General features: G+C 43.3%; 1 protein-coding gene across 1 annotated transcript in view; it reads left to right on the top strand.

Moving 5' to 3' along the window:
* Nucleotides 1-14605, top strand: part of MARCHF9 (membrane associated ring-CH-type finger 9) — a 366275-nt gene extending 351670 nt beyond the window's left edge. The window contains exon 4 of the mRNA XM_069230924.1: nucleotides 13884-14605. Coding sequence (XP_069087025.1) covers nucleotides 13884-14212 — 329 coding nt within the window. The 3' untranslated portion in view covers nucleotides 14213-14605. The remainder of the gene's footprint in view (nucleotides 1-13883) is intronic.
* Nucleotides 14606-15279: the final 674 nt, after the last annotated feature.

Below are 15279 nucleotides of genomic sequence, written 5' to 3'. Positions count from 1 at the left end.
GATTGCATACTATTACCAATAGGGTCTTTGATGACAGCACATTCTACTGCTCACTGCTGCCTAAAGAAGCTGCTGAAGTGATAAAGAGACGTCATGACCTGTATGATGTCTTGGCTCAGTTGCTTATGTAGTTTACACAATGAATGAGGTTTATTTGATACTGTTAGGCTCTGTCTGTGGGATTTTGAGTTTTTTTTTAAGTCTGTTCAAGGACTGATAAGCATTGATTTAACCCATCCATGTGAACCATTGTTAATTTGAAAGCAGTGCAGGGATTGTGCTCCTGCATGGCATATGTGGGAGCTGCTGAAGGTGCTTTGCCAACTGGTACATTTCTGTCTCGGGTGGAAAAATGAGCATGACTCAATATGTTTCCATCAAATATGATCACTACGGTTTGTACGGGTTATTTTGTCAACCGACTAGCCATGCTTCGGCAATGTGATATCCAAGCTTCATTTTAACATGGGGTCAATAGGAATGAAAGTTGAACTTGTTGATTGCGGTTGTCATGAACATGTTGTACTTCTGTATGCAGGTTCAGAACAGGTCCACGCACCGGTTTTTGCTCAGATTGTGATCCCTGCTGCACATACTAGGAAACGGAAAACAGTGGATACTTCTTCATATTTCTGAGCTGCACTGTCTGTAGCTCAGAAGCTAATTGTAGATTTTCTGAGGTAATGAATGAACAGTTTCTGTAAAACCAGATCATACTCTGCTTCTGGGCTTGTGGCATGTTTGCAGATGTTCATAATATGTTGCTTGTCTTTCTGTATGAGGGGATATGGCTCCTCGAGGCATTCTTTTCAGACAATCACAGTGTAAACTAAGACTAAAAACAGGGCTATTGGGAACAGCCCTTAAACGGAAGACATTGATTTTACAAGCTTCCTTGGATATGATGATTTGGGTGTTTTATATGGTATGATTGTGAGGCCTTTACATGTAATACACTCACGAAAACTGTCTTGGGTCCAGTCAGTTTCATTTGAAACCCCTCTAGCTCAACCTTCGATTGCTGTGGCTTCCAGTAGCAAGGCTTAAACAAAGGAATTAGTGTAAAGCATTTAGAAGCACCAAACAATGGAATAAGATAGTCACACGACATGAAAGTAATCCAACAACAATTTATTAACACAGATTATATTTTTATGAATTTTTAGACTTTGGCCACAGACGTCGTAGTCTCTCGAAGTCCTCTTTGAGCCATTACAAGGCCAGCTGCTGCTGGGCTACCAGTCTCTGGTGACAGCGGGTCCAGCAGTATCATTTTATGGAGGCTGGTGGAGGCTAGTGTTCCTCTTGGCCAACCAATCTGGACTCAGATGACACTACCAGGTCTGGCAGGCTCAGGTGCAACTTTTAGCCATCAAGGATCGGTCGCTTGGGGCAGCCAGTGGCGATTCTCCAGGAGTGGATACTGACTTGTCAAGTTGAGCTACTTTAGCTTTGATGGCCCTGATGCTGGTTCCAGGGGGGTCTGCCAGCTGACAGTTGGAGTCTTTTCTTTGGTCTGGGGCTCACAAGTGACTTTTCGTGAAGCCAAGAGCCACAGGCACAGTCCTCTCTTTACGTGCCCAAGGTGCAGCAGTTTCACTCAAGCTGACAGTGCAGTCTCTCTTTTCCGGTTCCAGGGGTCAGCAGGCCAGTCCTTCTTCTGTCTTTTCTCCAGTTCCATAGTAATCAGAGCTTGAGGTTTCCAGAGGTGCCATATTTATACCTAAAATGTGCCCTGGGGGAATGATGCGGTTACCGGCCAATGGGCTACAAGGATACCTCCTGCCATGTGATGACGTCAGGTTATGTGTGGCATCTAGCAATCCCAGAGTGCACTATTCTGCCCACTCCCAGGATGCCTGAACACTTCCTTGGATGTTAGGAGCTTGGTATCCCACTCTAGAGGTGTGGTTACATGGGGTTGTAGGCCCAAGGAAAAGTGGTTCAGACACTGGTCTCCCCCCTGTTCCTGCTGCCAGCCTGTCCACTTAAACAATAGGGCAAATTCAGAGTTGTGTTTGTCATTCGCCCACCAAAGGTGGCTTTGCCATTCAATCTCGCCTTTTGAGCCAACACCCTAAGTGGCTTCCTGCAAGGAGGAGGTGAAACCCCCATCTGCAGCATGTTACCATTGTCCCTAAGCCTGAGAGTCATTCACACTACTCCCCAGGTGGGCAGAACGGTGTCTGGTGGCCAGCTACCTTGCGATAAACTGGGATAGAATGGCAACTTTCGAAAAGTTGCCTTTCCTTAAAAGTGACAATTTATTTGACATAGACATCAAGTTGGGTTTTGAGTCACAACTAATTTGATACCTTGAAGTACGTATTTTAGTAGTCCCATTCAGAAGGTAGCCAGGCTGAGTAATCAGCCGGTAACCCTTTGTTAACCAATGGGGCTGCTAACATTTCCTCAGCAAAGCGACAAGTGTTGCTGTCAGGACAGATTAACAGCATATCTCCTACTTAATAATATATAGCTCCCTGCCTTAGGGCTCCATATTCCTTCCCTAGGGGAGACTTGCTTTTACTAAGATTTCCTTACACAACCCCTCTCTTGATGAAAGGGGATGAGCAACAGACCCTTGTCCTGGTAGTTCTTATCATGTAAGCGGAAGAACCTGGAAAGGCCATTTGCCTTTGCATGGTCAGACCCAGGTCTGTGTTCCACTGTATAGTTCATACCCTGTAGGGAAGTGGGCCATCTCAACAGGTTGGGATTCTCTCCTCTCATCAATATCAATCATTTGAGGCATCCATGGCCAATTTTAACCTTAAAATTGGCTTCTTCAGGGACCAAACTACAGCAAAGGCTTGTCTCTCAATGGCATTCCTTGACATTGGTAGACAACAGGTCAGGATGAGGTTCACTCTTCTCCCCCATTTGTCACCATGAGTGTTGTCATATCTGCTCAGTTATGATCGAGCTTGAGCTCTTTTCATATATATTATCCCATGGTGGTGTCTGGGGGTTCTCAAATCCACAGATATGTGACTTCACCCTTCTTCTCCAAGATAGGGTGGCCTTCAGGAGTTGAAAAAGCAGACCTCTCCTTGGCTCCTGGTGTGAGGGCTATCTGCCAATAGCCTGAAGTCAGGTCAGAGGTGCTCAGATATTTTGCAGCTCCCAACTTACCAATAACCTTATCCATTCTTGGTATGGGGTAGGCATTAGTCTTGGTGACTGAATTTAAGCCACAGTAGTCCACTCAAAATCTAGTTTCTGGTTTTCCTCCCTTGGAGTGAGGCTTGAGCACCAGAACCACTGGACAGTCCAATGGACTACTAGAGGGCTCAATCACCGCCAATTTTAGCATTTTAACAACCTAAGCTTTGATGCTGGCTTTGGCTTGCTCTGACAACCTCTACTTTTGACAGGCATGCTGTCACTTGTATCCACATCATGGGTACACCATGTTGTCAAACCTGAGGTCAATGAAAGGAGATCAGTAAACTGACTGAGCAGGTTTTAACAGTCTCTTTGCTGCTGTTCTATATAAGTGGAAGAGGGACCTACTCCCTCTACAGAGCAATCCTCGACATTGGTAGACAGCAGGTCAAGAAGAGGTTCATTTTCCTCCTCTCCAGAGTTTTCCAGTTTCTACTCAAAAGAAAATATTTCCTCTGTTGGTGTTTTATTGGTTATAATTGTTTTTTTATCCATACTATTTTTATTGTTTTCATTGAAATGACCAGCACATGAGAGAAAATAAAACAAAGAAGACAAGAACAACTCTTGTGAAGAGTGACCCACATCATGGTCAAATCTTGAGCTTGATACATACAATCAATCGTGACTCAAGTCAACCCTATCGCAGAAACAGAACAGGGACAAAATTCAACAGCACAATCCTGAAAAAGAGAAAAAACAAAGCTCCCACTGCCCGTCCCACCACCCTGAAAGGGAGAAACCCCAAAGCTTTCACTGCCCTCCCACCATCCTGAACCCGGACCCTAGGAGATCCTGGGATGGAAGTTATAGATGGGAGGTTGGAGATAGAAATGAAGGAGAACAAGACACATCCCCTCCCTGAAGCCCGCACGACCACCCACCCAACCCATGAGCTGTCTCTACAGGAGATATGTGTTGCCCTAGGCTGCCAGACCGTCCGGTAGTTGTGGACATGGCTCTAGCTGTATCCCCCGGTATGTAACCCAGCATTCCCAGGTTTTGTAGTATTTCTACAGGCACCCCCTGGCTAGGTATATTGGGCATGCCAAGCCCCTGAACCGGTTCAGCCCACCCTTTAGGTCTCCAGTAAGGGAGAAGATGGCTCCTTCCATGCTTTGTGTTGAGCTGGCGTAAGGCCCAACCTCAGCAGAGCTTGGCGGTATCCATAGCTATCAATATCTTCGGACAGGTGGAGAATGGCACATTGCGGGGACCTCAGTAGAGGCAAGCCCAGAACCCCATCAACGCATTCAAAAACTCAGCGACAAGAAGGGAGTCAGGATGGGGCAATCCCATATGGTGTGGAAAAAGTCTCCTGGGGCTGTCAAGCAGTGCAAACAATCTGTCAAGGCAATGAGGCCCCACCTCCACAGTTGGTTTCCTGTATGATATGCCCAGTGCAAATACTTTAATTGTATGAGGTGGGATTGAAAAGCAATTGCTGCCTCCTGCAGGAATGCTAACGCCCCCCTCCAGTCTTCTTCCTCCAATGGTTTGATGTTACGTTCACACGACTCTTTGAAGGCTGGAAAGGTGTCCTTCGTGTTAACCACCGATGAGGGATAGATCACTGATATTTTGTGTTCTTTGATGTTGGTCAATAAAATCTTAGCTTCCAAAAGGCTGTATTCCCGAATATCCCCTGCTTGGTGCAAATATGGTGTAAGAGCAATGGCAGAGCTATAGGTATTTGGAAAAACTGTTATCGGAGAAGTTGGAACTCGTCCTGGAGGGTGGTTATAATTGGTCTTAACTGAAACCCAGAACCCCTAAATGTGCATTTTGAATAGAGATATGGCATGTGACCTGACCTAACAGATTTTCTGAACTGTATATAATATCTGTAGCTGTTTAGTCAAGCTTTAGGGAACTTTCCATTGAATTTCCACTGTTTTGCCAATACCTTTTCAAAGTTGTCTAGGGAAGTGTGAGCACCAACATACCTGAATAAGTTAAAGCTTTTCTGATAAGCCATGATAGTAATGTCATTACTTAGAAATGTCAATATTTCATTAGTGCCCCTTTAGAACCTTTAGAATGAAATATTTTATTAGTGCCCCTTTAGATTTGTCCCTGCAAAATGCATCACTTGGCAGTGCCATGTTTTTTCAAGATGTTCTCTTAGGAGAACTCCCCTCAAACTCACCTTTAGCAGATCAAGCTCACTCATTTCACTTCATTCACTCACTGTGTCATAATTAAGGAAGGTATTTACAGCCCGTCTCTTTCAAACCACACCAGTGTCTAGTGGTCTAAAGGATGCCTGCCTTTGACTATCCATGACAAGGTGGTTGATAACACTGATAAGGCAAAATGTATGCACTGCCATTCATGGTGACTCTTATGGTCTCATTTGATGAGTCCTAGTTAATCTTTTGTCTCACAATTTTGTCTTGAACCTTGGGTCCATCACTATCTTTACCATTTGTTGACATTTGAGGGGTCTTGCCCTAGAAATTGTGTCTGATCCAAGCATATTATACTTCATCGTAAACACACACTTTTGAACCTTCTGGGGGTGACAGAATTGAGTATTCAGCAGCCTAATGGCTGGTTTTGCATGACGTATTACCCTCTACTTTCATGATTATTAGTCAGGCCTGTCTTTGTATAACAGATTAAAGTGTGAGTGTAATTTTGTGAGAGGACCATGAATTAAAATCATCACTTGTACACAATTTCCATGTTCTGATATTCTGATTGCAACTTGTCAGTTATCATAATACTTTTCTGTTTACTAAATTTTGGTTTAAGGTCTACAGGACCCTCATCTGACCTTTAAAGACAGGTTTGTAGAATTGATGACTTCTAACTTACCTTATTGAGATGGCCTTTCTGCTCCCGGGGGCTCTTTTTACCGCAGACTTTTGACGTCTCCTGCTCTGAGAGCAACCTCTGTTGTCCCAAGAAGGCCCTAACTTATTTATTTAAAGGGGTTTAAAAGCACATTTTAGGGAGCTAGTACATAAACAGTATCCTGTTCCTTGAAAAAGTGATACAAAATGTGGCCTCAATAAGAAGCAAGTGTAAAATCGTGAGGATGGGGCATATATGATCATGCTTTTTGAGCAGGAAATCAGTCTTTCAGTGATGTACGATGACTTTCAGTGAGCTACGTTTGGATTGTAGTATACGAATCAGAACGCATTTCCAAAGTCTAGTCTAGATGCAATTAATGCATGAGCTACAGGTTTAATTTGGACTAAAGTCAAAAAAGGCATAATTTTCAAAAGCCTGTGGGGGAAAGTTTGCTGCTTTTGCAGATCTATTTGTGTGAGGTACCATTGTGAGGGACATATCAAGTGCAAAACCCAGTAATATTACTGTGGGCTAGAGAACAGGTAAGAAGTCTAAATACATTGGTTTGTTAAGCAGTTCCAGGTCAACAATGTTTTTAGTTTTATGTGACAACATTTTTGTAAGGAAATGCCTCTTTTTTCATGGTCACCCCCAAAGGTTTGGACTGATGTTGCTGTTTTTTGCCTCAAAGAGTGCCCTGAGACCTGCTAACCAGACCTCAGTGCTAGTGTTCTGACCTTATAAATGTATGCTGAATTGGCTACCCCAATTGGCATAAGCTGACTTACTTATAAGTCCCTAGTATATGGTACCAAGGGTACCCAGGATTTACAAGACAGTGTGTCCCCCAGGGCTGCAGCATTGGTTGTGCCCCCCTGTGTGTGACCAAGTACAGAATGGCTCCCAGCCGGCCACTGAAGCCTGGAAGGGCAGTTTTAAACGTCCTGTTCGACTGTGCATTTAACTGAATGGTTTTACACCCTGTTGGGCACATCCCACATCCCACCTAAGGCAGCCGTAATTAGACCCTAAGAAAGGCCTATGCAGCTCTTAAGCGGGGAAATGTGTGTTATTAAGCAGGACATATACTTTTTTATGTGTCTTGACATCAAAAACTTTCAATTTGTCGTTTTCTCTGTGGAGTAGTTAGTAGCCCCATTGGCTAACACCGAGATACTGGCTGGGCCATTCAGCCCTGGTAACTTCTGAATGAGACTTTGAAAAAAGGTACTTTGATGCATTAAATTAATTATGATATTAAACCTGACTTGATGCCCAAGTCGAATTTAATGTCATGTTTATGCAAAAACAACTTTTAGAAAGTTACCACTCTGTAGCCCAGTTTGTCCAGTGGCCTCAAATGGTTGCTAACCACTAGACAGCCTTTTGCCTACCTGGAGAGTAGGGTGAACCACTCCCATGCTCTGAAACAGTAGCAGCATGCTACAGAGGGAGGTGTTGCCTCCCCCTTGCAGGAAGCCCCACACGGGCTTGGCCCAAAAGGTGAGCTTCAAAGGCAAAGCCACCTTTGGTGGGCAAATGGTGATCACACTCCTGAAGGGTTGGCCCTTTGGTCAGGCAGACAGGCTGGTGGCAGGAACCAAGAGGGGACACCAGTGCCCAAATCAGTTTTCCCTTGGGCATGTAGCCCACAGGTAGCCACACTTCTAGGGTGGGCTACCAAGGTCCTAACATCCAGGGAACTCTCTGTACATTTAGGAAGTAGACAGAATAGAATAGTGTACTCTGGGATTGATAGATGTCACACAAAGCCGGACGTTGTCACAGAATGGGAGGGATCCTGGTAGCCCATTGGCTAGTGACTGCATCACCCCCACCCCATCTCCCAGAGCACTTTCTGGGCATAAATATGGCACCCTGGCACCATGCCCTCATATCACCCTAGAACTGGAGAAAGGACTCATACAGGACAGCCCTGTTGACCGCTGAACCTGACAAGAAAGGATGCCCCACCTTCTGGACTCCACCTACTGCACCTTGGGCTAGTGGCAAAAGGAATGTGCCTGTGGGTTCTTGGCTCAAAAGAAAGGTGCTCTAAGCTCCAGACTGAGGAAATTACTCAAAGGGTCAGCTGGCAGACTCTCTGAACCAGCACCAGGGCCATCAGAGATGACGAAACCTCATCTGCCAAGATGGTAGCCACATTCTGGAATCTTCACCAACTGCCACTGGGCCCCCCGAGAGACTGATCCTCTATGGCCAAAAGTTGGACCTGGAAGTGTCACCTGAGTCTGAGTGTGTCATCCCCAAGGGACACAAGCCTCCACCAAAGAATACTGCTGGACCCACTGTGTACGGAGACCGGCAGCACAGCAGCAGCTGGCCTTCTACTGGCTTAAAGAGGACTTTTAGGAACTCCACCGTCTGTGGCTAAAGTCACCTCATCTCATCTATGGACCAAGGAATAACTGCAAGGACACCCCAGTCGACCACACAGCACCCAGAACATCCTCAGCATTCATCACCCCGAGCATCAGGACAACTGCATTAAAGTTTATGATGGTTTTGATGTTAAGTGTGGAACTGGACTTGGGACTGCTTTGGTGATCAGATAACTGTGTATATACTCCTTAGTGGCTCTCCTTACCTGCTCCCAGCTGCATTTGTTCACCTCACTCAGACCAGAATAATTGAACACTTTTTGAAAGTTTCTAAACTTTGCGGTTACCAATGCTTGTATGCGATTTGGATTAAAAAACTGAGATTTATGTTTTACTTTAAAATCTATATCTCTTGAACCCTCCATTGGAATTTGCTCATCTTGATGTCTAAAATTCATAAAACTGCGATCTATTTTTATAAATTGTTGTTGTGTTTCTTTTGTGTGGTGTGGCTTTCTTATTCCATTGGTTGGTGCTTCTAAATGCTTTAGCTGGTTCCTTTGTTTAACCCTTGCTACTTGAGGCCACAGCTACCCAGGGTTGAGCTAAAGCTTTTTCCAAATGAGCCTGGCTGAATCCAAGACAGTTTTTCATGTGTATTACACGGTTAGGTCACACAACCATACCCTATAAAACTCCACAATCCTCCCAATTGTAAATTCTATCTTTTTTGGATTGAGTTAAAGATAGTTATTTGTCATTCATGTTTCCAGTTAGATGCACATTGATCCCAATGTATTGATATACTGATTGAAAGAACTTTGAATGTAAACTTGAGTGTCCACATCGTGCTGGTGTAACAATGCACTATTGCCTCCAAACACATTCTCATCCGTTCAAGGTACATATTGAACAACATAGGTGCTAAGTCTGAATCTTGAGGAATGTGAATGACAAAGTGCAGAAGCAAAGTTTTACCATTTGTATTTACCCTCATAAAAGAGGTGAACCATGTAAGCACTTTTCCCTGGTTTCCCACGTTGTCTTTCAAAAGGTACCCAGGGACTACGGCGTAGACTACTATGAGCCCCAAAGTCAAGTGTGTCGACACTACAAACCCAAGACACACTGCAGCGTCCTCGGAGCTCAGCTTCCGAACGTGTCATCACGCGGCAGAGCTATGGACTCTAAATCTGGGCTGGGCTGGATTTATCTGCTATGAATTTGTGGGGAAGCACTGCAGGCTTCTCAAACTGTGCATTGGTAAGTAGCACATGTAATTAGCGGATGAACAAATGCCGCCCGACAGCAGTTTGTGCCTAAAACGAATCTGACCCCAAGCAGGAAAGGCAAAAAGTGATTCACACAATGCAGTCACCGTAAGACGTGGGTGAGGATAGGAAAAGAGATATGTGGCAACAAAAACTAATTTTTAACAGCGAAATTATCATTTGGAATGTTTTTTAAAGGATGCGTGTAGCAGGTGTAGTAAAATTGTTTTTTATACAGAGCATTCTACGGCAGGTTTGTGGAATCAGTTCACTTTTCTGAACCAGTGTCACTTTTCACCAAAGGTGCACATTACGTGGTTCTCGGAAGGGTGAACTTTCAATCGTCTCATCATTGTTGGAACCTGTGACCTGCAGGATTTCTACTGGTAGTTGACACAGGTGCTGTAGCCCAGCTAGACATTTTATCGACCACGCAATGGATTACGGGTTCAATGTTACGAAGCAAAGGCTGTAATTCATTATGTTACAACGGAAAATGATTTTCTGGCTAACCAATTACAACATTACAGGTTGGTGTGGGTAGAGACCAAAGAGTACAAGTGAGGAAGGTGCACTCTAGAACGATGAGGCAAAGCAAGGCGACTCTCGCTGCTCATAACAAGTCTAACTTCCTTCTGTGGCGTAACAAAGGCCCCGACAGCCTCCTCAATGCGAGTGCCGGAAAGGGGGGGGTTGTTGGGTGGTGGGGTCGGGAGCTCCAGGTTACCCTCTCAGCACAGTACACTGTGTAGGACGGCAGACCGCTGAAAGGGTCCAAGTGGGGCGGAGGGGGGGGGGGGGGGGGGGCGGGGGGGGGGGGGGGGGGCTCGAGGCACTTTGCAGGGAAAGTTTCATTACGTCACTGGCTTCCTTCTGCCTCTGAAATGCACCCACCATCTTCGTGGCTGTTGCAAGCCAGAAAGAAGATGTCTGCTCCAGCATGAGACATAAAAATACCTAGGCTGTAATTCATTATGTTAGAACGAAAAGTGATTTTCTGGCTAACCAGTTACAACATTACTGCATTAAATTTTAATTAGGGTTTTGAGAATCTACTGTGCGCATATGCAAGTTCACTTCCAGTAAAACTTTCAGATGCAATTTGCATTTAGAAAGTTTTCTGATGAGTCACCGAGTGATAATAAATCATTTTGTAATGATTATCTATTAAAAATGGCAAGCTCGACCAACCGAGTGCTACTGCCCATGTTGAAATACAAAGTGCCTGATGCAGTTTATAGGTGCCTGTGAGGCCATATGTTGCATCTTAAATATCCTGGAAAATATCAGAATGAAAAACGATAGATGGAAGGAAATGCAGAGGGCTCTGTGGTGAGAAGTACTTAAACTCGTTGTTCAAAAAGTTTCTTTCTTTCTTGAGGTCTTTCAGTCAGTGATGCTGTCTGCTTTCCAAGACACCAAACCTAACACAACCCAGTGCTTAATTTGTGCTTGTTGTTTCTGATGCTGAGCACCGGAACTTATTTTTGAGGTTCAGCGCTTATTCTTCTGCCTCAAGCATTTGCTGCGAGCAAAAGACACATGGGAAAGACAGAGGAAGGAAAAAACGAAAAAGCGTCACAAAGGGAGAAAGTAGAAAACTGCTAGAGTGAGCTGAAGGGGCAGGGAGTGCCTGTAAATGGATTAAAGAGGCCCAAGATGGCTTCAGAATTACGCGGCTTCAGTATTCCGTGTTCCCACATTTAAATGCAGCAGCCGTGTGTTTAAGAGGAGGGCTTCGGGCACCGGCACGTTTTTATTTACAAATTAAGCACTGACACAACCCATGGTTTTACACCCTGTTGGGCACTTTCCACATCCCATCTGGGGAGCTCTTAATTAGTCCCTAAATCGTGGATTGCAAGCTCAGTGCTAAAATTTGTTCCTACATAAACAACACTGCGCAAAGATCGCGATTCCATAGTGTGACATAATTATCCCACGCTCACTGTTGCCCTTGACGGATTTAGGCAGGTGAAACTTGGGGCTCTAATGACTGATTCCACTACATAATGCCTCATTTCCAAGATAAATAAGGTAAATAGGAATAGGGGATACTTACTGCAATTAAACTGTACTTCACCTTGAGGTAATGCTGTCTTCTGGGTGTGGTAAATACCTCACCCATCCTACCTATTTGTAGCCATGTCCCATGTACTCTATGTTTTAGGAGTGCAACACCAAAAAATATATTTTAAATATGTTGACATGTTTGTTGACTGGTAAGAAAAAATTTGCCTGGGACCACCTCCCACTCACCAGGAGTGGGAGTGAGAAGTTGTCGATGAACTTTCTACACTATGACATCACAGCATCCATTGCACGCACCTACCAGTGGGGAATCAAGAAAATAGAAGTACTGCAAAGGCTGCATTGTATGTATTTAGATAGTACACTTTATAGAAAAACTGGATTTCCATTCACACCAACAAGACCAAATTAAGACAGGAGTAACAAAGCTGACAGAGAACCAATCACTCAATCAAGTTTTAAATAAGGTAAATTCAGTGTTAGTAAGATTCATCTATGAAAGCCAGAGGTGAGAGTCAAGGAAGAAGCAAGTGGCCTAAGATCTCAGCGGTGGCATGGTACTAAAAAATTAGAGACCCGGTTAGCTGCATGAGGGCAAGAGATGGAAGCACAGGGCCAAATAGTAGGTTAAGTGAAAAAACTATGATTAAAGAAAATGATTAATGCAGGAAATATTGATTGAACATGTAGGTTTCCAATTTTCTTCATAATTTAGGAGGTGTTCTTAACATTTTAGGGCAGCGAGTTAAATTGGGAGTGAGCTGCATCATAGATAATTTGGTTGCCATCAAATGAGATTTGAAATTGTTAGTTTGAATTCTTAAGCCATTTTTACCATTGAGTTGTTTTCACCACAGGAAGGTTTTAAGGGGGAGAGAGAAAAGGAAGGATACTATCAATTAAGTTTTAAGTACAAGACAGGTGGCCTTGAGTTTGTTTCTAGTTCAAGAGGTAACTAATGAAACACGCTCAAACAGGGGTGATGTGGTAAAATGTATCTTTTCCAGATAGATCTAAGAGGTACTAAAGAGGATTTGGGGAGACCTATTTGAGTTGTATTACAATGGTCGGTGCATAAAAATCCTAGTGATTGTGCTTACTAACAAAAATCAAGTGTTTGTAAGAGAGGCTTTAGTTTATTAAGTGAATGAATGGTCGATGTCAATAACTGTAATGAATGCTAAATGCATGAGTTCATAGATGTGGGGATCATTTCAGAAACCAAAAGTTTTTACCATAGAGGTGTGAGTTGGGGGAATAGTATGAAGTCCTCAAAGTGAAAGCACCATAACCAAGTTTGGTTAAGTTTGTTTTCATTTTGTTGAGGTAAGAGAACGAATTCTGCCAATTTCAGATTATGCTTGAAAATGAGAATGTCAGCAGATACCCGATTATAAGCACAGGACTAGCAGATGTTCGCACAGCAAAGAAACACATTTTCAACTACATTTGACTATTATCTACGTGCAGATGGATCCAAGATAGCTGATTCCTTCATCAATATTCTCAGAGATTCGGAGTAGGGGAAATTGTTCCATGTACATTGCCCCATCTCAAAGAGCTTCTGTATTTAGACTCTTCACCCTCACCACTGATAAGATTGATCTTTTACTAATGGAGTCCACCCTTATCAATTGTCCTCAGCATAGTGGAGTCTTCAAGTATTTACAGGATGACTGTTCCCCCACAAATGATGGCTCTGCCAGTCAGAGAACTTCCACATTTATGGTCAAAGGCTTCTATTTTTACAAACCATTATAGTATGTCACTCTGGCCTAGCTTGTTGTATTAGTTTGAAAAATCCCAAAATGTAATATGTTTCAGATTGAGTGTCCACAAAAGGGAAAATGGTGTCCCAATGACAGACCAACTGACAAATATAATAAAGTAACGCTTAGTGAAAACCAAGGTACAGCAAACAGACTTACGATCTATTATTTATTGAATTACTTTGTCTACCATTGAATTGTTGCCTAATGCCCTCTTTGCATGACTTGGGTGGTAGTTGATGTGGGTCACCTCAAAGGGCTTCCCCTTGCATGTAATGAGTGGTGCAAGTCATCTGAGGGGTAGGTGGCGGGGAGGCTTCACAAGTCAGGCTTCAGGAGATAACTTCAGTAGGGTCCACAGTGTGCCTGTTGGAGAAGCGTGGCCCACTCAGCCTTTGTAGGTTTGGGGTGATCTTGGTACTGTATTAATGTGTTGTTACGGCCTCTTTGATGAGGGTTGTTATTCAAAGCTTTCTAAAAGTCTCCCTTTTCCTCAACAGGTCTCATCATTCATGAAGGCTCTTCTGTTTACCGGATATTCAAGCGATGGCAGGCTGTGAACCAGCAGTGGAAAGTGCTGAACTATGACAAAACGAAGGACCTAGGGGAACCCTTGGGGGGGACTATGAAGCTTGGGGGGAGGAATTCACGGACAAATCACCCCTCAAACAATGACCGGAACCCCAGGCGTAGCCAGAGGGTTAGAACTATCTTGAACCATCACTGTGGGTATACGATTCTGCACATACTCAGCCATCTGAGGCCTAACGAGCACCGGAGTGGCTCTAGCTCCAGCCGGGAGGTGGTCATGAGAGTTACAACTGTATAAGAATTAAAATTCTTTGAGGTTTCATTCGGGACCTAACTAAGCAATTCATGGACTGTGAAACAGCAACAGGGCACTGCGAGAGTTTTGGGACATACACGAATGTTTCCATATACCCAAAGCCTGGCGCCATTTTGGGATTCTTGTGGAGGAGTCTTCAAGTGCATCTTGGCTTCCTGTTTAATTCTGGGAGCTTTTTTGAGTCGGAAAACTCGCAATTTTTATTTATTTTTCGAGTTGAGGGGCTTGCCCCCTTCCTCCCACACTTGCCTCCTCGTCTTTGAGGATGAGGAAAGAAGGTAAAACGTGTCTCCAGCCAATTTTTGTACACCCCCTACGACAGCATCTCTTGCCCATTCATCAATGTGAACACTGGTGTGACCCTCTGGATATGAAAGAAAAAAAATGATGAATATATATATATATATATATATATATATATATATATATATATATATATTTAAAAATACATTTCGGGGTTTCCCTTAGCAAGATTACAAATCCTCAGGGGAACACCTGCAAGAAAAACCTACAATTTTAAATTTTCACTGGCAAACACCAGCCACTAATTCTTCATGGTATATATATATATATATATATATATATATATATAGATATATATATATATATGCAGTATTAACATTTTTACCTCAGCTTTGAAAAAAACATCAAGAATTACAATTTAAATGGATCATTTAAAAAGAAAAAAACAAAGTCACCAGTATTGCAATCGCAAGCGTTTAATAAAATAAAACAAACAATGTAATCTCAAACGGTTGAAATCTTTATGAACATACGAATCCAACAAAGGTGCAATAAACATTTTTAAGTCAAAAATGGTCTCTCTGCAATAAGATACCTGTACATTGCATATTTTCTTTGTTTGCGTATGGATATGTCAGGATTTCTTTTTCTCTGCTTTCACTCTCGTCTTTGTGTGGGAGGATAAAACATTCAGTACATTTGTATGCAAAGGTTTATCTGTACAAAGACATTTTGTTTTTTTTTCTATTTTTGTCCCTGATTTTGAAAACGTACAGCCACTTTTGAAATTGTCCTCTTAGCATTGA

This window comes from Pleurodeles waltl, chromosome 4_2 (assembly GCF_031143425.1).
Source record: "Pleurodeles waltl isolate 20211129_DDA chromosome 4_2, aPleWal1.hap1.20221129, whole genome shotgun sequence".
Classification (NCBI taxonomy): Eukaryota; Metazoa; Chordata; class Amphibia; order Caudata; family Salamandridae; genus Pleurodeles; species Pleurodeles waltl.
This window is presented reverse-complemented; position numbering and strand designations above follow the sequence as displayed.